This window comes from Drosophila tropicalis, unplaced genomic scaffold (assembly GCF_018151085.1).
Source record: "Drosophila tropicalis isolate 14030-0801.00 unplaced genomic scaffold, ASM1815108v1 contig_878, whole genome shotgun sequence".
In the NCBI taxonomy this organism is placed as follows: Eukaryota; Metazoa; Arthropoda; class Insecta; order Diptera; family Drosophilidae; genus Drosophila; species Drosophila tropicalis.
In genome coordinates, this window is record NW_027173374.1 from 17293209 (window position 1) to 17316043 (window position 22835).

Consider the following 22835-nt stretch of genomic DNA (forward strand, 5'->3'; position numbering starts at 1 on the left):
GGTTACATTTAACACGTTGTTGTAGTTGTTGTTGGTGTTCCTGTTGTTGCCGAGCAAAAAGTTAAGAGCTGAAGATTATTAATTGAAGGATTAGAAGGCGTTCAAAGGGAGTTTGGTTGGTTTCGGCTGGCAAACTAACTTCAATTTAAATTCAAATTTGGCTTTTTGTTTCAGAAGAATGTTGATGACCGAAGGCGAATGATGAAATAGGGTGGTAGGGGGAATTTCGCCTCTAACTCTGGCACGTGTAAATATTTTTGGAAATTAAAAACGTTTAATTTAATTGCAGCAGCTGTTAATTTAAAAACTTTTGTCGCTAACAAATGCGTTGACATTAATATTAAATAAAATTCAATCTCAATCTCAGGGGTTTGAAGCGTGTTCTCTAAAATTTAAGATGCCGGAAAAGAGCTCAAAATCAAATAAAGCCAACAACACTCACTGTGATTGACGACTAAGCCAACGCTGACATAGACAGGCGGCGTCAGGTGGCGGTAGGCAGTCAGCGGCTTCTGTGTCACCTGTTTGTGCACCATGTTGTCAAATTTTCAGTTAAATTTTGGTGGTAACCGCAGCAGCAGGAACGCCAACAGCAACCAACCAAGACCAGAACCAACAAGTAAACCATTCGGTTAACTCATTTGTTTTGACATACATACATATGTACATATGTACATACATAGGCAGCATGAAGCTGTCAGGATGGTGGACATAAGAGAAATTTCCTGGTTGTTTGGAATGAATTGGAGTTGAGAGGAGGTAACACCGACTGTAAATGACAGACGAGAGCTGCCTACACACTCAAACCCATTCTACACCTCCTCCTTCTATTTTGGGGTCCCTTGTGCGTGCACTAAATTACCCAAATGGAGTAGTGTTTTATGTCGTTTCGTTTGAAGTTAAAGTCAAAAAAAAGGCCCCAAATGGTTTCATGTTCTCTGCAAAACCCAACACAAACTTCAATGCGACAGGAAGGGAGTTGACCAGCAAGCGCCTTGTATGAAAGTATATAGCAAACTTTAGATTAAATCAACGATATAAGGTCGCCGACTTTGGTGTACCCGGCAGAAAAGTAAAAGTAAAGTAAAAAGGTTACTTCAAACTAGCTAGACCAACAAAAAGCAAATCTCTCTTTCGCCTTGCGACCAATTCGATCTTGAAATTCCAAAGATAATAGAGGATTACTTCGAGGCATACACTCTTTTACTTCATATGAGTGCAGGGTACCGAAATCACACACAAATCAGATGAATAAATCCAACTTCACATAGCTAAAGAATTTACTTTAACCGCATTTGCAAAGTTTCTTATTTTGGTCATCTATGGATAAAGTTTTAAATGTTTACAAAAAAAAAGTTTACTGATCAGGTCTTGCTAAAAAAAATAGATAGTGTGAGAAAAACTGAGATTAAATAGCTCTTACTTTTTGTCTCAAGGCGAAATGCGTGTAGCAAAATGTTTGTAACAACAAAAAAACTTCATGGGCCACATTGAGGCCAAAAGGTCAGTGTCTGGCGTCTGACAACATTTTATTTTAACAAAAGAGAGAAAGCAAAAGAAAATGAAAGAGAGAGAGAGAGAGAGAGCGAGAGAGAGGAAGCGAAAAATGCGTATTAAAAATTAACAAAGACCTGGTTCGTCGTAGGCGTTTGCCTTTGCGTTTGATTAAAGCATAAACCGTTTGCATACCTTTGGGCAGTGTGCGAAGCATTAATTTTTAATTCCCATTACAATGCAAGGATCTCTGTTATTCTTGGTCGTTCTCTTTTATTTCACTTTTTTCCGCCTGATGCCGCTTTACGCCAATTAGCAAGAGAAAGAAAATAAATGCTCACGAGCGAGGTAAATAAATTAGGGCAATTAGATTACATTGTCTGATTGATTCGGTTTTCCATAACACAGCATGAAAAAGTGAGTGAGAGCGACTGTGAGTGAGGTGATTTTTTTTTTGTTCATTCTAATTAGTATTTTATTTTAGCCATGTTGTTATTATTATTTATGTTGTTGTTGTTTTTCGGTTCGTGTGCTATGGATGCTGCTTCAGTTTCAGTTTTTTCTGTTTTTGCTATTGTAATAAACGCATAAAGGATATTAATGAGCTGATGTTTGCTTAGCCTGTCTGAACTCTCACACGATTTGCTTTTATTTCAGCTGAAAAGGCAACTAATTGCTTACTCACACACACACACGCGCGCACACTCTGATGAGTGGAAGGCAAACTTATGGCAGGCAGTGTCAGGGTGTGCTTGGGGTTTTGTAGGGGGTTAGCTGGCTGGCATATTTCACAAATTGCGCATACGACATGTTAAACGACTCACATACACAAGGAAGTAAACACACGCAGCTAAAAGTCAGGACAAGTCAAAGGCAAGCAAAGAGCGCATTATCAGGCTATAGTGGCCACGTTTATTGTTGCCCCTATCTCTCCCCTCTCACCCTTTCTCTGGCTGCATGCCTTTGTCATAATTCAAGTTTTATTTACAGACAGAGAGAGAGCAAGCTAGCGAGAGTGAAATGTGCTTTGAGTGGCGCTAAAAGTATGCCGCATGGTGTAATAACACGCGTCGCAAACTCTCTGAGCCGCGTTGTTTCCTCCTCTTCTTTCCACGCCCCCTCTCTACCGTTCACGTTCCCTGAGCTCTGGTCCGCTGTGACAGTGACAGGAGCGGTGCTTATGCTTGTCAGACGCATGCTTATGATATATCATCATTTTTGCAAGCCCCTGAAATCGTATAATGGTCGTGGAAGGATGTGTTCTCCTTCTCCTACTCCTACTCCTCCACCATCGCATCGCCAACGCAACTGCGATAAGAGGTTGTCAGTTAAATTCACACTACGTCTATCTGTCGCCTGCATGCGTTGACTGCAGTTAAATTTTCTATTTCATATTATTTTATTTTTAAAATTTATGCCAGCTGCCGCCAGTCTGTCACCCAGTCAGTCCACTTCTCTGCCTCTCCTTCCGTGGCACAAAGAGTTATGCGTCTTTCGAGTTTATTGAGCATGAGCTTGAGCAAAAGACGAGAGAGAGAGAGAGAGAGAGAGAGAGAGAGAGAGAGAGAGAATTGCACAATGCATGAGAGGAGCATGGAATTCTTATTGTAATATTCCTCATGTCCCTGGGACAAGAGGGACATCCCATGTACCGTGTTCCGTATTCCATTTGGGAATGTGTAGTAGCGCTTCGCCTTCGTCTCTCTCTTTTTTTCTCTCTCTCTCTCTCTGCTTTTTTATGCGGCGTTAAATCTTGAGGAAATTGTGTCACATTATGATGAACATTTATGGCAAAGTTGAGTATTTGCCCATAAATTTGTGAGCCTTGATTATGGTTAGTCCCCCCACATCCCTCCACCTCCTTCTTCTTCTTCACCATAACCACTGTTTCATTACCACCCACAGCCAGTTAGGTCGTCGCCTTTATATGGTAGAGTGAGAAATCTAAATATGATGGAGTAGCTGTGGTAATTTGACAAGGCTCAAGTCTTCAGAGAGAAAGATGTTTCATGTTTTGGGACAGGTGCAAAGGTATGAGGTATTGGAGCCAAATGCTCTTATATTGTTATGGCCAAAAATAGATGAGCTAATGCCTTGAATATGGCAAGAAAAAAAACTTTGATTAGAAAAAAGAAGGTAACCGAAAATAGTTGAATCATTCTGTGGAAGTTGTATGTTGAATCCTTCTGCTCTTGTAACTTGTGTCAAATGGTTGTCAACAGTTACGAGTGAGAGAAAGAAAGAAAGAACTTCTTGTCGCTGCTGTCATTTAGTTTTTGCCATTTTTTTTCTTTTGCCTGCATTGGGAAAACTTTTTTAATTAGCCCAAGCTTCGTGCCATTAAAGTTCAAGTTGGCTGGGGGAATGAAATGACACAATGGACAGTAGTCAAGAAGGCAGGCAGCTGGTTTGGCTCTTACTCCAAGTTAATTAATCAGCAATAAAATACACACACTCACAACATATCAACTACCCAACTGACACAAGAGAAGGCCAACTAACTAGAGGTAACACTTCGCGTGGGGCGTGTGCCTGATGGGGAGGGGGTTGAGGAAGTGATATCATGCATATGCCGCATCTCTGAAATTTACTAATGAGCAAAGTTTGACTCTTCTTAGTCTGCCTATCTACCTACGTATGTATATACGACTGGCTGTCTGTTTGTTAATTTATGTGCAGGTAACACAAGGCAAACAGCAAAAGGCAACCTCCCAAATGAATGGGTGCATGGGCCTAGCAAATACATGCGTATAGGGTGCGTCTGCGTCTGTGTGTGTGTGGCAACATGAAAAGCAGGTTGAGTGCTGTTAAAGTACAAAAAATTACATAAAGCAAAAGAAAATAAAGCGATATCCATTTCCAAGTTACCCTGTAGCCATGCAAGATTTCAAAACAATTTCAACCTTCAGCCTATTCCTTGGGATTTTTCTAGTATGCCAGGATCACGCTGTAATCTGGTTCTCTCTTCCTGCATTATTCCCAGTCTCTAGCTGAAAACCTTTGCAACAGTATGTAAAGCTTTCAGTTAACTTAACATACATTTTTATGAGTTAATATACCCTAAGCTACTTTTTTGGATGCTGGGTAGATAAAGGGAGAAGGACTCAGCCATGTCGGCTGCAAGCACACACACATATTCACACTTATTTCGAGTTATTATCTTTTAATCAAAAAGCATCAAACATTTCTGTTGAAAGTTCATAAATTTTTATGAACTTTTGTGCGTGTGTTGCTCTTGTTTTCTTTTTGCCTTTTTGCTTTTGTATTTATTTATTTATACATTCATACACTAACAACCACGTTAGCATTGCTCATTAAAAAAAGGAGACCAAAAAAAAACGAGAGTCCTGAAAAAGATCTAAACCAAGTTGCCGGATGGCTGCCAATACTAAATGTTGCATAATTCTGATGAGCAAACACAAAAAATCCTTAGGTTTCTGGGTGAACATTAGCAACGACATCGACAACAGCATCGACATCGCTCGCAACGAACTTCGTCACTCCATTAATGCACAGGCACATTTGGTTCGAGGCCAACTAACCGTGACTTGTGCGTGCGCCTGCAGTGAGTAAAGAGGCAGGGTAGTAAGAGATGAAGGATGGTGGAGGGTTGAGGGGTTGGGTTTTATCAATTTTGATGCGTTGTTTAATTGTCGACACTCGTGTTCTCGAGTCAGGGCCAAAACACGCAATTAAAGGGAGCAGCAACAACATCGACAAGCAGAAACAACATTTGGTTAGGTGATAAACCAGCCACTCATTGAGAACTCACTTTTATTGGCCGACCTGAGTGGTAGAACGGGATGGCAGGGGGAGGGTGAGTTCAAGGCAGTTGCTGTCAGTTGGGGTCAGAGCACAGCTGAGCTGAGCTGCGGCCCATAAATCTACCGCCTTAATTACAAGTCTCACATTGAAACGCGCCATTAATCACACTTCATCGATGCAATAGCCACATAAAACAACCAATTTCGGGGAGTAAAAATATCAGAATGGAGAAACGAGAATAAATGTGAGAATGGGTCCTTACCCTTTGGCAAAGGAGCTCCCTCTTTACGAGCACAATTTGCCTGATGTATAACTCTCAACTCGAATCGAATCGAATCGACTCTCTCCATACATACATATATAAACATACATAAAAAATATTTTTATTAGTATATTTCATATTTTCGAATTGGAAGTTTTCTGCCAACACCCACAAACTCATTGGTTGAATTTTGGTTTTTTTTTTCTATTTACAGACAAGAAAAAAGAAAACGCACTTGAAATCTGCTCAAGCCAAAAAACAAGAACAAAAATAAAAGAATGGCAATAAAAAGTGCAAATAAACATGTAAAAGCACATTAAGATTCTAGCATTCAGCATGGGCGAATGTATGTAACAAGGACATGAGAGTCCATTCTAAAAGAGCTTGAGGAGAGCTTTAATGGCAAGTTGAAATGGCCGTTTTATGGGCCAAATGCGAGGCAAAGAGCAGCACATTGGCGCTTCATTAAAGTCAACTGCGGAAACGGAAATAGTCCTACTACAGTGAACAGTGAATTGTGCCACATACACAAACACAGCATATGAATTGAGAACATGATATGTATGAGATAGACTCGACAATTGTCCTTTTTGGTTTTGCACTTTGATTTCTTTTGACACTTTTTTTGGTCAAATTCAAGTTTCTAACATAAATGACGAGTCGTTTTTGCGTTTGCCACAATGCAACACAGAAACAGCAACAAAAACAACATAAACGACGACGACAACAAAATGACAGCTATGCAATTTTTAATAACAACCGCAACAACAACCATGCCATCAGCAACAACAGCAACAAGAATACCTACAACACATTGTCAACTGCCACACAATGCCCATCGAAAATCACGAACGAGATGCACGTCCTCCCATTGGTTAACAATGTGGGCGAATGTCAGCAAAACGCTTTCGATAGCCGACCGCTCCTGGCTGTTATTGTTGACTCTCTTGATTTGCCTGCAACTGAATGGTTCACTGGCGGACGAGGAATCACAGGATTTTCAGAAGAACAGTGAGTACCACATGCACACATCCTAGCAATAACCATTTTTACCTATGCAAAAACAAATTGTGGAGTTATAAAACGTCGAGAAAGATTAAAAGGTGTAAGGCATGAGTTTTTTCGTAATTGAAGAAAGGATTAAAAGTTCACTTACATGAATATTATTTTTTGGTTGTCCCTTTTGCCGTGGACTCTCCATAATTAAAAGAAAAACACTATCCTTACACTTTAGTTAACATGGTGAAGGCAAAGAAACATTAAAAATCGTTTTCACTGCAAAAACAAAAGAAACTTCATTAGTAATTAGTATAATAGGAGAAGAGGGGGCCTAGTTGCCCGAGGCCACGCCCTTGACAATGAACTTAATTTACGCTTTTGCAGACTTGTTTTGTCAATATAAATAAATACATATGTACATATATGTGCATTAGTAATAAAATTAGTAATGTTTACATTATTTACCACAGTACACAAATACATACAAGTGCCCTGTCTGTGTAAACTGGTGTCCCCTTTTTTGTTGATAATTCTTCTTCTGCAGAAAATAACACTTTGCATCAGAAAAATACATTTATTTTGACAACTTGCTGCAAATATTCCTTAATTGCAATTTATTAAACGCGAAAGATAAAAAAATTTATAAATATTATCAGAAAAAGCACGGAACTTCAAAACAATGTTGCCAGATTGGCGAAAACTAGGTCTGATCGCGTTATAAAAAACTGCTAAAGAAAAATTGCTAAAACCCGCTAAGTTGGCATTTCTTGCACTGTTAATGGCTAAGCCGCTAAATTCCAAATTTAAATGTTAGTAACGGTTGATTGAAACATAAAAGTAAAAAGCTAAAAAGCTATTAAGTTAAGTTAAACAGTTTAGTTTAGTTTGGTAAACAAAACGATCCCTATGTTCTATAATTTGAAATAGATTTGTAAATAAAATCTACTAAAGTAGATTAAATGATTAAACCCAAAAATTGAATTTTTTTTTGCCCATCTTACATTTTCATATATGTAAGTATGCCAATCCTGATTTTTAAACCCGGTTATCAACACCTTCAATGATTTACTTTTCACTTGAACGGAAACCCTGTTACATATTTCCCATTTAAATATTTTGTGACGGATCAACAAATATTTTAGCTTCTTCTGTGAATATTCTGAAATTTAGGCAAAATATTTTCATCACGTCCACAAATGTGCAACTCGTGCGTATTTGACTCTTCGTAACACCATTCCCAGCAAATCGTCTCACCTTTGCCCCTCCCGTTTTGAATCGCATATGTTACCAACTTTTAGTGTGCCATGTTTCAGACAGATGTGGTCAAGTTAGTTTTGATTATGGCTGGCATGTAAATCAAAATCAGGCACTATTCGTTGAAATTTACGCTCACGTTGGCATAAAATCATAGTCAGACCTTTCATGCCTCTCTCTCTCTCTGACTCTATCTCTCTCTCTCTCTCTCTCTCTCTCTCTCTCTCTTACTTTCTTACACTTTCTTGCAGGAATTTTGTGCAAACTTGCAAATCATTCGCCGACTGCCAAAAAAGACAAAAAAAGATCTCATTCTTATCACTATGCGTTAGATAAAACGTGCACACAGTATTTTCTCTGTGTCAATTTTGTGTTGCCTCTCGTTTTTGGAAAATTTTTCAAAAAAAAAAAAAAACAAAAACGAGAAGAAAAACTTGGCAGATTCAGCAAATTTCTGGGCTAAACAACTTTATAATTTGCGACGACTGGAGCATGTGTTGGGGGTGCCTGATGCTTTTTACGACCATCTCAACTGGTTGTTGTTGTTGTTGTTATGTACAATAAGTAGTTTATGTGGGAAGTCTGGTTCAACCTTGAGGCAAATCGGTTTCAACCCACATCCACATCCCATGTCGGGCACACAAAAACAAATCATAACTCGATATTCGACATCGGCATCAGCATATTTTGTTTCTTGGGCCTGAACAGCAGCAGCAATGTCTGGGTGTCTCTCTCTCTTTGGGTGAAGAGCTTTAGTCGGGTGGCTGAAATTTATGACAAGGATTTTGTGGGACGAGATACATTTGGGCCAAAAATGTTCGATTTTTTCTTCTATTTCATTGCTGTCGATGCGTGGGATTTTGAAGTAAATTGAATTTGTATGCTTGGATTTGGACAGTATTCAATTGGGCGTCATGGCCGCTTGGCTTTGGCTTTAGCTTTCTAGTCTAGTCATTGAGCATTAAATTTAATTATGTATGTTTGTATATTCGTATATTTGTGTGTGTGTGTGTGTGTGATGTTGCTTTATTAGTGGCATCTTCCATTTCCATTTCTGCTTTTGACAATCTCAAGTGGAATGAAATGGAGTGAAGACCAAATGGCAGGCTTTAAGTGGAATTCAAATGTGCTGCGTAACGTGTTGGCACATAAACAACAACAGCAACCCCAACACCAATGCCAATCCATTACATGCGACTTCAACTTGAATTCGAATTCCGAACTCCGTGCAAGAAGTAGGTCCTTCTGCTTATTGCCACGACATTTGGCTATGGATTTTCCCGTTTTGTCGCATGAATATTTTCATCATAATCGTCGCCGCTATTTTTATGTGCTCCCGCTGGCAACCACGACCCAAGTATACACTAAACAAAAAAGAAATCGAAGGCACTGAGAAGACATTCAAGTGTTTTGGCATTAGTAGGGGATTTCATTTGACGAGAGAAGGTGTGTGTGTGTGTGTGTGAGAGTGTGGGGGGTAAGCAAATCTCTTGCTGTTTGTTAGCCTTGACACTCCCATTCGAGTTTCGATAGGCAATCAACCCCTTTGTTAAAGGGGCGTGGCGGCAACGGCGGCGTCTCTAAGCGCACATTTCAATTGCAATGAAAATATTTACAACGACATAAAAAAGTAAAAACATTTCGACTGGTCCTCGTTTGGTTCTCCTCATCAGCGCATCATTTGTGTTGTAAATTGATTTTTTTCTCTCTTTTTGTCAATTTTTATGAACTTCAAAGGAACGACAAATGAAAGAAGGGTGTCTGCCACACACATGTGTATGCTTGTGAGTGTGTGTGTGCCATCCAAAAACAGAAGCGTGGAAAAATTTCCACATATGTATATGTATGTATATGTATATACATCAACAATATGTATTTGCATTTATTTATAAACACGCGCGCGCGTTCTCGCAGTGTCAAAACAGCGTCATAAGTGTTGCAATGCAACACGAGAGGAGGGGACGGAGGGGACCATGATGTTCTGGGTGAAGGGAATGGGGGGTTTGGAGTTGAAGGAAATGGAGTGCAAAGAGTGTATCTTCGATGGCAAAGCGCCACAAGTCAAGTGCACGCAGAAGCAAATGAAAATTGCTCTCCCCGCCTTCCCCCACCTCTTCTCACTCTGTGTCTCTTTCTTTCGTTTCCACATTGCAACAAGATGCAAAGTTCAATTTCACATGTAGAAAAATAACAGCGAAAATATTGTTGGGGAGAGAACAGACCAAAATACAACAGAGGAAGCACATGTCACAGTGCGCCACTACGTGCTCTGGATAAGGGCAGGACTATGAGCAAGAGAATTTTGTACTAAGACTGAAAACGGTGGAGTGGGAGTGGGAGGAAGAAGAGGGGGCCAACAACAACTGGCACTGGGCCTTGACAGATGACAGCATCAAGTCTAGCAATGAGAGTGGGAAAAATAAATGGGATTCTATGGGTGAAACGAAAACACATCATCGGGACAAGAGAGGAGATAGATTCAAAAGAATCAAGATAAAACATTTGCTAGATGATCCCCGATATTATATATTTAAAGAATATACATCAGAATAACTGCAAAATACTAGAGATATGATATAGCTTTTCTAAATGGTCTACAAATTTCAGTTTGATCTGAATAGCTATAACAAATTGAATAAATTTACAAAGACACTCTAGAAGCACTCGACTGAATCTCTTGGATTCAGATTCCTTTTTTTACAAATTCTTCATCTAAATAGGTATGAAGAGAAGACTTACATAAGGGTTATATTACCTCCAATCTTAATAGAATAGAATATAGAAAGTCAATTATAGTAGGAAGAGAAGTCTTCTTAAATTTAATCTTTGCGACAGGATCAATCAAATTTGTATAATCAAAAATCAATTTTCTAAATTTCTTATCAAAATAAACTTAACTCTCTTTGAAGGCATTTACAAAAATAGCTCAAAGTAAGCCCAAGGGTACTTTCCTCCTTGACTGGAGAATTGTTTTAAGTTCTGAGTTCCATTCTTTGTAGTATTAAATGCATCTCATTATTGAATGTGCTAATTGACCAAGGTACTGAATCAATGGAACTATAATGATTGTTTAATTTTTATACTTTACAGGTCGAACAACGCTTATACTCAATCTCATTCGCCCACTTGTTCTGTCTTTGTGGCATTTTTCAATTTTACAATAGAGAGATTGCAACCGTAAACTATGATAATCCTTTCAATTCACAAGCAATTCTCAGCACAACACAACCCACACCCACACACTCACACACACACACATACACACTCACAGAATTTTCGCATTTTCTCAGCTCTTCATTCTTGTTTTTCCGAGGCTCCCGAGTAGTTTTTCTCATAAATATTATTGCATTTTCGCATCTTCTGCTGGTTGTTTATGAACTGCATTTCACCCACCACTTGGTGAAAATGCTGGCAAGTAACCAACACCCCGTCACACCCAACCACCACATCCACACCCACTCCTTGTACACTTTTTGCCTGGAAAAAGCTTTCAGTCTCTGCAGAAAAAAACACTTGAACTGGCCGCAACAACTACAAAAGCATAGCACAACGGCCACTTCCTGTTTAGCGCGAAATTTCAATTATGAGCAAACATGAACCGACATCTCGAGGTCCAGTTTGCAATCCCCCTACCAGCCCCCTTCCTCCTGCCAGCCATAATTTTCTAGAATAGAAAGAAAAGTAATATTTGCAAGTTTCCTGCTCTTTATTAAACAGGAAAAATCGCTTTGCTCCATTTTCATGGGCATCGGGCGTGCACTCATGCATCTGTTTCATTTCTCGTTGAGTCTCTCTTATCACTCTCTCTTCCTCCCTTCGAGGCATATACTAACTTATGTCTGTATGTATACACATACATACATATATACAGATGGATGGATAGATAGATAGATGGAGGGATTTGTATGTATATGAGTTTATAAGTTACTACGCTCGCCCGCTGACTACTCAAACGTGGCGGTCCAAAGTTTTTCAATAAACTTTAACAAGAAAACATTAAAAAGCCACAACGAGAGATGGCGCATTTCCATTTTCGCTTCAAATAAGTAAAGGGAAACTCTCCCCACCCTCCCACTCTCCACTCAATTCCTCTGGCAAAAAGTCAAAGCTTCAACTCCATAAAAGAAGCAAATAGTTCCAGCTTTAGCTCCACCCTGCCTTTTGCCAGGATCCGCTTTTGTGTTTTCCAACCAACTTCTCGACACTCAAATATAAATTTCAAATAAAAAGCAAATCTACGCGTTACTCCCCTTCTCCATCGGATGCCTGATGGTGGTGCAGTTTGCTGGTGATGGTGGTTATGGTAATGGTGGTGCTATTCCCAACTTCTTCTCCTTCATCTTAATCTTCTTCACTTTCATTCTTGATGTCAGCTGGTGCTTCTAGTTCGCAATTCTCATGCTTTTTCTGGCCACCCGCGAGGCAAGTTCCCCTCTTTGTTGTCTTACCCCCTCTCTGTCTATGGTTACAGCGCATTACGAGGCTGCAAAATGAAATAAATATCATTTTATGACTTTTTAACTTGTTTCTCTCGCTTTCGCTTCCCTTTTTAGCTGCCTTTAACAAGCGCAATAAATGCAACACCAAAGCGCATCAATGAAGCGTGGGAGGCGTGATCGAGCAGGGAGGGAGGATTGTGTCGGTACCTTGGGTGTCGATAAAGATGGCAAGAGGGGAACATTACTTTCAACTTGGCTATTCAATGCTTTTATAGTCCACACAGCTTCCTTTTGTGTTGATATTTTTAGAGCTGCTCAACGCATTTGCATTTTGCACTTGATTGAGACCTTTTTCACTTCCTACGTGCAAGTCCCTTGGTTTCCCTCCTCCCTCTTCCACGATGAGCAATGTTTCCGTTAATCAGAGAATTCAACCCCATCCACTAATTCAACTTGTTTGTTAGTCATAGTCAAAGAGTTAAGCCAAAAGGTGCAAATCAACAAACATCCACAACATCGTTTGGCCCTTTGACCCTTCTTTCTGTCGTTGCTTTACGCTTCACTTCACAATGAAATTAACCCTTTAGGGCGAAATCAAAAATTCAATTTTATATACCAAATTTTTATTTGTCCACTCTTTTCGTTCGTTCGTGCAAAATCGCATTAAAAGCGCCAAAGGGCCACTCTCCCCCATCCCCCCGATAGAGAAGACTCTGGTTAATTTCACTGAAAATTTTACAATCAGCACAAAAAAAAAAAGAAAAGTCTTCTGTGTTTCTTGTGTTCCTTGTAATCTGAAACGATTAAGGTTGAATTTGTGGATTTGTGTGATTCACACTAGACGAAACGAGACGAGAAGAAGAAGGCAAGCTGGACACGCCCTGGACACAATGCAGCGGCTCACACGCTTCGACGCTTACCTAGACTTTTGTCCCACAGTATCTGGTCCTGGCTGCAGGAGCAGGAGGCCAGAGTTTCCTTTCTCTTGGTGTTTTTTTCCTCTGTAATTTTTATCGCTGCCAGGCACGCGCCCTTTGGGGAGGGGGTTGGGAGGGAGTTGCCGTTTATGTTGATGTTTATGTTTGGACAACACGCCTTTATGATTTCTGTTTGATTGCCGCCAAGCGAATCCGTTTGCCAACCCAAGCGCCATTAGTCACACACATGAAAAGGGGAAAGGGCAAGTGGAGCATGGGGGTGGGGGATTGGTATGGGGTTGGTTGAGGTTCTGGCGTTCAAGTGGAAAATTGAATTTATCACTTGAACATGCCAAAGCCAAAGCCAAAGCGTCTCGACCCTCGGTTTTGCCTTGTTTTTCTGTTTTATGGCTAATTCGCAAAACAACAGGAACAAAAAATAACAAAAATTCTATGGAATTAGTCAGCAAATCTATTTGAGACACGTAATCAACTCGTTTGTGCATATTTAACACACTCTACCCCCTACTTCTCTTGCCGGCTTCCTCTTTTATATCTCTGGCCTTGCCACGCCCTCCATTTTGCTTTTCATTTACTTGTATTTTGCAACATTTTCCACTTGGCAGACCTTTTCCTTTTTCTTACATTTCTACCCTTTCGTTTCGATTCGTTTCGTTTTTTTGGTTAATTGAAAATTAGTCAGGCTCAGCGGGGGGCGTGGCTGTTGACGGAAATGGGCGTGGCAGCAGCAACTGGCTTGCAATTTATTTAATTTGCATTTTAATGAAACTTCTCGAATTTTTGATTAGTCGTTGCATTTGCATAAAATGGAAAATTATAAAAAAAATAAATAAAAAAAGCATATAAAATATAAACTACATATGGGAAAAAAAATTTGAAATGCAATAAATTGCTTTTGGTCAAAGCCAAATAAATTAGAACGAATTACACGAATTGCAGCTGCATTTGAAGTTCAACCATTTTGTTTGTTGCACTTTTGCGGTTCTGGAATCAGTTATTTATCGTCAGTTGGTCATAAATTTGTGCAGTTTGTCAGCCGTTCTCTCTCAGGGTCTCTTTCTGCGTTTAATTAAAACAAAAATTATCTAAATTATGGCCCAGAAAGCATACACACACACACACACACACACACACACACACACACACACAAAAGAAGAGGAAAGGGCAGAGAGCTGTCAGGAGATGAGTTTATTTTATTCCATTTGCATTGAAATGCATAAATTTGGCAAGGGCAAGTCATTTCAGCGGCCACATAAAATAAACTCAATCGAAATCGTACTTGTAAATCTAGAGATGGAGAAGGAGAGCGAGAGGCGGGGTCAAAGGTGGTGTTAGTGTTGCTGCTGTCGTAAATTTACATATTTCGCATATAAATAAAACGGATTTTGTCGCCAAAAACGAAGCCTGAAACGAAGCGCTGAAATGTCACAGCATAAAATGGCAAAAGAGAAGCGCCAAATAAATACAAAATAAAACAGCCAACAAAATGGCCAAAAAATATATAAAAAAAGAAACATAGTTTGGAAGGCCAAAGAGCCAAAAGGGCAGCAACCAAAAGGAGCAAAGCACCAGACTTTAGCTTCAAGGTGTGGTTGTGTGTGTGTTTGTGTGTAAGAGAGAGTGTCCTGCTCCTGCTGTGGGGTCTTACTTGCTGCCAACTAAGCAAATTGAGTGCGCCGCATCTGAGTTATGGCAGTCTGCCGAAGCTGACAACAACAACAGCAACAAAGGCAACAACGCCAGCATCAGCTGCGATAACATTTGTCCCTGTCCCAGTCCCAGTCTTTGTCCCAGTCGGAGAGAGAGAGAGAGACCCCAACCCGGGGCGTGGCCATAAACTAGCGCATAGCATTTGATATATGAAACGATTTCGATAGAAATTGTAAGCAAAATGTATTGAGTCGAGGTCTATGGCCACTTGAGCTTGGGAATTGAACTCCATCGTTTTGGCTGATTTGGTTTATGGCCATAGAAATTAAAAGGCTTCTTCCCAGTGTCAAAGGCAGATAAGATCTTGCAAAATATTTGTTTTCGTCAAAACAGAGCATTAAATTTGTTTATTGAAAACGAAACAGGATTTTGATAGCTTATTCATATTTTTTTTTAGATTTAATTGTGATTTAGATTAAATCACTTCAGTTTGAAAAATTTCCACAAAAACACCAATCGAAACAATTTTATATAGGAACTAAACCAAATGAATAAATTAATGAGAGAGAGAGCAACTAAAAGACAGTATAAAAGTAATTGGATCAAAATATTAGAAATCATTGTGGCAAGATGAAATATTCATCCACGGAGAAAGAAAGTAAGTCTAAAGTCTGTTTTGCTATTATCTATTTATAGATAGATCCACCTTTGGGAGCCAAAGTTGGTGAAAATGCTAAATATCTTTGTAAAATTTGATATGGGTCTATGGTAAATTGCTTATGCATGATACTTACCCTATCAAAGATTAATTCAAGCAAAGCCAAGTTGAAGTTGATATATTTTCCTCTGTGTATCTTTATTTGTTTGCTTTCGTTATGCGGAGAGGGAAGGAGAGAGCTCTATTTCAGTGTGTGTGCTGGGGACAAGAGAGCTCTATTTCAGTGTGTGTGCTGGGGACAATACTAAATCATCTAATGCTCATGCTCATTAGCAATAAATGCACAAGAAGAAGAACAACAACAACAAGGCTTCACACTTCATTGGTCTAGGCCCCAGCCTTTTGCTTTTGTGCTACAAACCAGCGGGGTAATATCAACGGGGTGGATACAGTGAATGGGAAGTGGGTCGTGGAAGGAGAGGGAGTGGGGGAGACTAAGAACGATTAACAAGCAAATTAGCATGCAATTATTTCAAAACAGGCGCACACAGTAAATAAATCAATTAGAACTCAACAGCAATAGCAACAACAACAACAATAACAACAACAATAACAACAAAGAAATGAACAATCATCAGCAAGTGAAGTGAAATTACGAGAAATTTTTGGTGGTTGCCAAAGAGAGGGGCTGGGGGCAAGAGGGTCACAACGAGGTTGCCGACAGCTGGCCCATTGATAAACAAAAACAAACACTTAAAAGCTTTTATGTACACTGACAAAAAATTCATGCAACAATTCGTTATTTAAAGTGAAATAAAGGAAAAAATGCAGCTTGATGCCAATTGGTGATCAGCTTCTAAAAGACCAAATGCTGTACAAGCTTGGTCAGAAATCTTTCATTAGCTATGTACTTTGCAACGATATCTTGGTTACATAAATGACTTTGAACCTACTTAATAAAAAGTTTTAATAAAGAGTCAATAAAAAGGTGTTAACAAGAATCATTTCCATCATTAACTATTTCAAAAGATGTATCAAAAAAACGATATATACTTTTTATTAGCTAACAAACTATTTTGAATTAAAATATATACTTTTTATCACAGTGTGGCATATGCACAACACATTGGGCCAGTCAAAGAGGCCGAAAAAGTGGGCCAAAGTACACAAAATATTGAGTTCCCATGACATCGGCAACGGCAACGGCAACTGCAGCAACAGCATCTGGCTCTGCTTTGCTATTTGCCATGAAGCAAACAAAAGCTACAACTTGGCTACGCTTGATGGCAAACACAGATGCAGTTGCAGTTGCAGATGGATGGATGGCTGGATGAATATGGAAATGTAGCAGCTGCAACTGGTGATCTGGCCTCGACGCATTATTTTAATTATTTGTTTACGCAAGACAAACAAACTTGCAAGCGGGCGGCACTTTGCTTGTCTTGTTTTTGTATTTTGGTGTCATAAAAAAAATAACGGCTCGAAATTCTTGGAAATATCCAAATGCAAAGCGAAGACAGGGCAACTAATAAATGGATGAAGGATGGGGCGCCTAATTAGCCCAGCTTTCGTTTTGTCGTTGTCGTTGATGTAGGCATTGGCTTTGGCTTTGGCGTCATGCGAATTTGTCAAATTAAGCATCAGTCGTGGCTCCAATGAGTCAGCTGTTCGGCATGCCACTGTCAAAATTAACGTTTGCCGAAAATGTGCAGGCAATTATCATGACCAGCTGGCTGACATGGCATGGTAACTAGGGCAGAGGAGACAACAAAAAAAAAAAAAAAGAGAAAATTTAAATGGCAAATTCAAGAACGTTAAACGGACGGACAAGAAGAGGCCTCTAGAACAGCCATCAGGGAAAATGCTGAACGACTGCGGCGCCACTAACAGCAGCAGCAGCCAAATGAAATTAAAAGTCACAACTCTTGTGCAATCGGGTCGGACCACCAGAGAGGTGAGGTATTGGCTGAGACAGTGTCGGTTGGAGGGGGACGTGGGGTAAGCCCGGGGACAGTGCTACTGAAGCGACACTGATTAAAAAATTGTTTGACAAGAAATCAGCGCGACATTTGTCCGACTACGTTGAGTGGAAACTGAGGGCTTCACAGTCAGGGAGTAGCCATTTGGAATGGAATGGGGATGTGGAGTTTGCGCCATTGCTGCTGCTTCTGCTGATGTTGCTCCTGGAGCATGAAGAGTGTCGCGACTGCTGCTGGCGGAAAAACGCAAAGTGTCGCTGTTAATTCGGCGTAAATTTAATTGTCAGCTACAATTAAATTGATTTTCACGCCGGTAGCAACAGAAACAGCAACAGCAACATCAACTGCTGCTGTTGCCGTTGCAAGGCTGTCCCTTTGCCTTATGAAGTGGCGCCAAATAAGCTTTAATTTTCTGTCTCCCTCTATCATTTTTTCTTCATGTTATCTCTTTCTCTCGTTTTACACATTTTACTGAATCGTTGGACGACCATTTTTTTCAATTGCTGCTCATTAAGAATTTAATTTAAGCAAACAAGCAAAAACTGAGAAATGGCCGACAAAACTTTCTGCAGACCCCAAAATGGACAGTCGTTCATTTGTTTAAACTATGGCCCAACAACTTTGAAACACTTCGAAGTGAGCTTGGCACACACAAATCATATTCAATCCAAGACAAACATTAAAATGGTGTTTAATTATGAAACAAGTCTTTAGTTTAACTGTCCAAAATGGGTCTAAATCAAACTAGGAATTATATTTTGAACGTAAATATCGCCAGCCGAAATTCTAATGCCTGAGATGAGTTTTTATTAAAATGCAAACCCTTTGTCCTTAATCATTTTTCTACCTCCCTACTCCTTACTCTTTACTTTCGAAGATCTCAATTCCGACTACTATCTATATTTTTTACTCAATGTTAATTACAGGGTATCACAACATTTTGCTCAGTTTAACTTGCTGACATGATATGATCATTGAACTTATTTGTGTATAGTATAAAGCCATAAAGAAAAAGCTAAATTAAATTGCATTAAAAACACATAAAAATGTTTTAAGCACGCTTGTGTGTCATGGGGAATATTTTCGAGACGTACAACAGAAAAAGAAATAAACTTAAATAAATGTAGATATATATGCACATATATTTACTTTATTTATACTAGTCGAAGTATAAACATTCCTAGCCATGTATACGTGTGTGTGTGTGTGTGTGTGTGTGTGTGTGTGTGTGTGCCGCAGGGCTGTTCGTTGTTTCGTGTTCATCTCAAATCGAAAATAAAAGCAAGAAAAACTGGCACAAATTCAAAATTCAAAATTTACGCAATTTTACGACAACTTGAACAAAAATAAGAAAAACTATAAATAAATTGCCCCTTAGTTTTGAGCGTGCGAACTATTTGTATTTTATTTTGTATCTCTCATTTATTTCTTGTATCTTTTTGGTTCACTTGGGGCAATGCCTGGGCAATGAGTCACCAGGATGATGGGTAGCATGAAGAAGGGTGTGGTGGAAGGGCGGCAGCTATTTACCTATGAAATTTGCTCCCTGCATTTTAATTGAAAATAATAAACACGCGTGTAAATAATGTGCCATGCCACTGTCAGACTCAGAGCCCAGCAGTGTCCTAGATTCGAGCTTCTGTTGCTGTCTTTGTCTCCATCTCTACCTCGCTCTCACTCTCTCTCCATCTCTACCTCCCTCTGACTCTCGCACTGTGGGCTGTGTCCTTTTACTGACTGGTCCTCTACTTGTTCTGTCCCTCACCATGGCAAATGGAAAACATTGCTCTACAGCTCCAGTAACAGCCAACGGGTCATGTTGCACAGCATGTGTTGCATGTTGCAGCACCATCCAGCAGCCGCATCAGTAGTTGCTCTTGCTGCGACGCTGCGTTGGCAAAAATGTTTTGCTGCATCCACTTGCCATATTTTACTTTTTAAATACCGTGTGGCTGCTGTTGCTGCTGCTGTTTGTTTTCTGCCATTTTAATTTATTTGCTCATTTTCACAATTTTAAACTGGCTCCCACATCTCTTCTTCCCTTGTGATTGTTGGCCATATAATTGAAATCTTGTGATACATTAGGCAAACATCCTAGAAGGGGTGACGAGTTGTGAGGGACTTAGAGAGCATTTAGTCTTCGTTTCGATTTTGTTAGCAGTTATTTCTACATTTGTTCAAAAAAGAAAACTTTAATGAATCATGACCAAAACTGGTCAAGGGCCAGCAGATGTGTCGCCACCGCATTGCCGTGGGGCATGCCGCATTGCACAAAACATGCAAACACACACAAATTTATATACCTCCACGACTATAACTGTGTAGTATATAGATACAAACATATGATTCTGAGAAACTCGTGTAATTCGAAATTAAAACTTTTCAAAATGAAATGGAAAACATTTAAAAAAGGATAAATTATACATTTTTGCCAAAAGCGCAGTCGTATAGCTTGAGCATCGTGTAAACTGAGAGAGGGATAATGGTGTATCTGTGTAAAAATTGTATATGTAAATGGCTCATTCACTAATTTGCATTGCAGTGTTTGCATATAATTGAAATCGAGTAATTTATCTGCCATTAGTGCACGATCTAATGAACTGGACCCTATTATTTCGTTTTTTTCTCTCTTATTGTTTGATTATTTACTGATTGCTGTTGTTGTTATTGTTCTTGTTGACCCAGCTGGCCATGGCAATGCAATTATAATAAAACAAAATTACACCTTAACTTCAATGGTTTTGGAAATTGTTGTAATTGCATTCACTTGAATTCTGAAAGTGAGCTCCACTTTATAATATTCATTCCAATTTAATTAATTTCACCAAGGAAACCAGAATAATAAAAACCACAAACAGAGCACATATACGGAATGGAGCTCATTAAAAAAATTAGAGGAAAAACTAATAGAAACAACAAGTTAGCAGTAATAAGAGGATTACAATTTAAATCTGCTAAAACCATCGAAGGGCTTAAATCATTCGAGTGCTGCAAAGTAGGCAATTATTTTTTTTGTTTTTATTCTCAACTACCACATCTCGAGGGAATGACCGCATCTCGAACCAGCTTCGCCCACACGAAGGGCTATGGCCATTTTTTTTGGAGTGAAAGAACGGCCGAGCAACAGTTGCACAACAAAAACAAGTTTACTTCGAGATGGAAAAGAAGAGGAAAGTCGAGAAACAAAGCCACGTAATGGCCGGCAACAAGGACAACAAAGCGCTGACTGGAATATTTTTCGTATTTTATTATTAAATCACGTAGCGAGTGCAATACGGCGTCCAAAATGACAGCGAACGCATTTTAATTGAAAGCAAAGGCAAACTGCTAGAAAACCAAACGATGCCGCTGCCGTAGCCGCCGCTGCCTCTGCCTCTGCCAATGATGAGGCAGTATCGAAGAAGAGCAAAAAACCAGCAAGGACCTGAGCAACAGAAAGAGAGAAAGGCAAAAACTAGGGGTAGATGGAGGCGCGCTCCTGCAAAAGACTTTGGCCAAGAAGTTTTCTAATTGAAAATGGCGTCGCAAAATTTAATTTGAAAACTTTCACTACCAGGCTGACCCACAACGCCAGCGACAACCAACAACGACTCTTTGGATTTCGATGAAACGGTGGGTGGACCAAACAAAAATAACAAAAAATTTTCTTCAGTTTTTTCTAGCTACCTTTCTCGCTCTTTGTGAATGTTTGCCGCCCCATTTGTACAGTTCACACTTTAATCAGACAGCAAATAAACTAATGTTCAGGTCCTCTAAAAATAAAGTCATTTAATTTCATGTCATTGCATAAAAAAAAACAAAAATGCCTACGACAGCCCCTCAGTGATGTTGATACCCTAGACAATACTTGACTTGACGACAATTCACATCTTTACCACCAAAAACCAAAAATATTAATAGTATATTTTTCTAGTTCCTCTAGCCCATAAATACTTAAAAGTGCCAGCAATAAATACTTTAAGCAATACTTCGCGTTTTCAAATTGCTGTTTTTTTCTATCACAATATACTCACTCATGTTGGTTACATACAGGGTATGGCAACATGTATTTCACCTAACTAATTGAGTCGCCGTAAACATTTCTTGCTTGACTGGCTGCTGGCGCCGCATTTTGATATAGCAATTTGGCAAAAATGCTTTTGCCATCCATTTTTAAACATGAGTACAAACACACTTATACACACAATGAAAATACTTGGACATATAATAAATATATATTCTCATTGCTTGGACTTTTGAAAATAGTTTTGAACAAGCTTTGCCCTTTGGCCAAAGAAAAAAAGAGAGAAAGTCGCAATGTGGAGTATGGCAAACAAAGAGCATAAAGCAAAACACAAGAGTCATGTAGGTAAAGCACTTAGTTTACAAAGTTTTTTTTTTCGACCTCATAGATGATGGCAACCGGAAATGCATACACACACACAGAGAGAGAGAAGAAGAGAGAGAGAGAGAGAGAGAGACAGAAAAGTAGTTGAGGCTAGTGGAAAAGTCAAAGGAAACAATAGGAACATACCCGCCATTTCTAATTATAAGTAAATACTCATATATGTACACGCATATTAGCAGCAACTAAGTGTATGTATGTGTAAGTGTGTGCGAGTGTCTGAGTGTTAGTAAGTAAAGCATTTTTAAAACTTGTTTACTTACCCACACATACACAGGAGAACGGGGAAGTCACGTTGGCTAGTCCTTAATGCATGCTAAAAAGTGTGAGAAAGTACATTAGGGTCACTGACGACTTTGACTATACTATACTAGCCAAAAAGGGGCGTGGCTGGTTGGGCACAAACCACTTTCGTTCTCAACTCGCAAACATTTTGTGGCCATGCCGGGTCGGTTCTCTTCTTGTGTGTGTGTGCCATAATGTACAATTTAAATGTAAACAATTTGCCCCAACGCGGCAAAGGCAAAGCAGAGGCAAAAAAAAAAAAAAAGAAGAAACATGCAGCAGCAACATAGTCAAGCAAAAGGCACAACTCGGTCTGAATAAAATATTTAAAAGGCATGCCCCTTCGAGAAGCGTGTTTGGCATTGGTTTTTCTGGTCCCCGGAGCCAGAAAAGAAATGGAGAAATGAAGCCAAAGCTCTCTCTGAGCATATGGGCTGAGCGTGGCAGCTGCTGTGAATAGTGAAACTCAAATATTTATCTTAGCAATTGCCTGTAATTTAGTTTCAGTTCAGGCTTTTGCCACCACTCTAAATAAACTTTTCATTAGCATCAACACACACGCAGATAAAGAGGGGTAATGGCTGTTTGAGAGAGGAAAGAAGGTGGATATAATAGTTATAAGAATCGAGAGCATATACATATTTATGCAAAGTTTGCACTAATTGCATTTAATTAACTAACTTAGTTTCACCCTTTGATTGACTTTTGTGTGCTTTTGGCAAATGTTT

The 22835-nt window shown here is 39.4% G+C and overlaps 1 protein-coding gene across 1 annotated transcript in view; it reads left to right on the forward strand.

Annotated features, from left to right (window-relative positions):
- The window catches only part of side (sidestep), a 68690-nt gene that overhangs the window by 15677 nt on the left and 30178 nt on the right, over positions 1–22835 (forward strand). The window contains 1 exon segment of the mRNA XM_068301468.1: positions 5736–6532. Coding sequence (XP_068157569.1) covers positions 6202–6532 — 331 coding nt within the window. The 5' untranslated portion in view covers positions 5736–6201.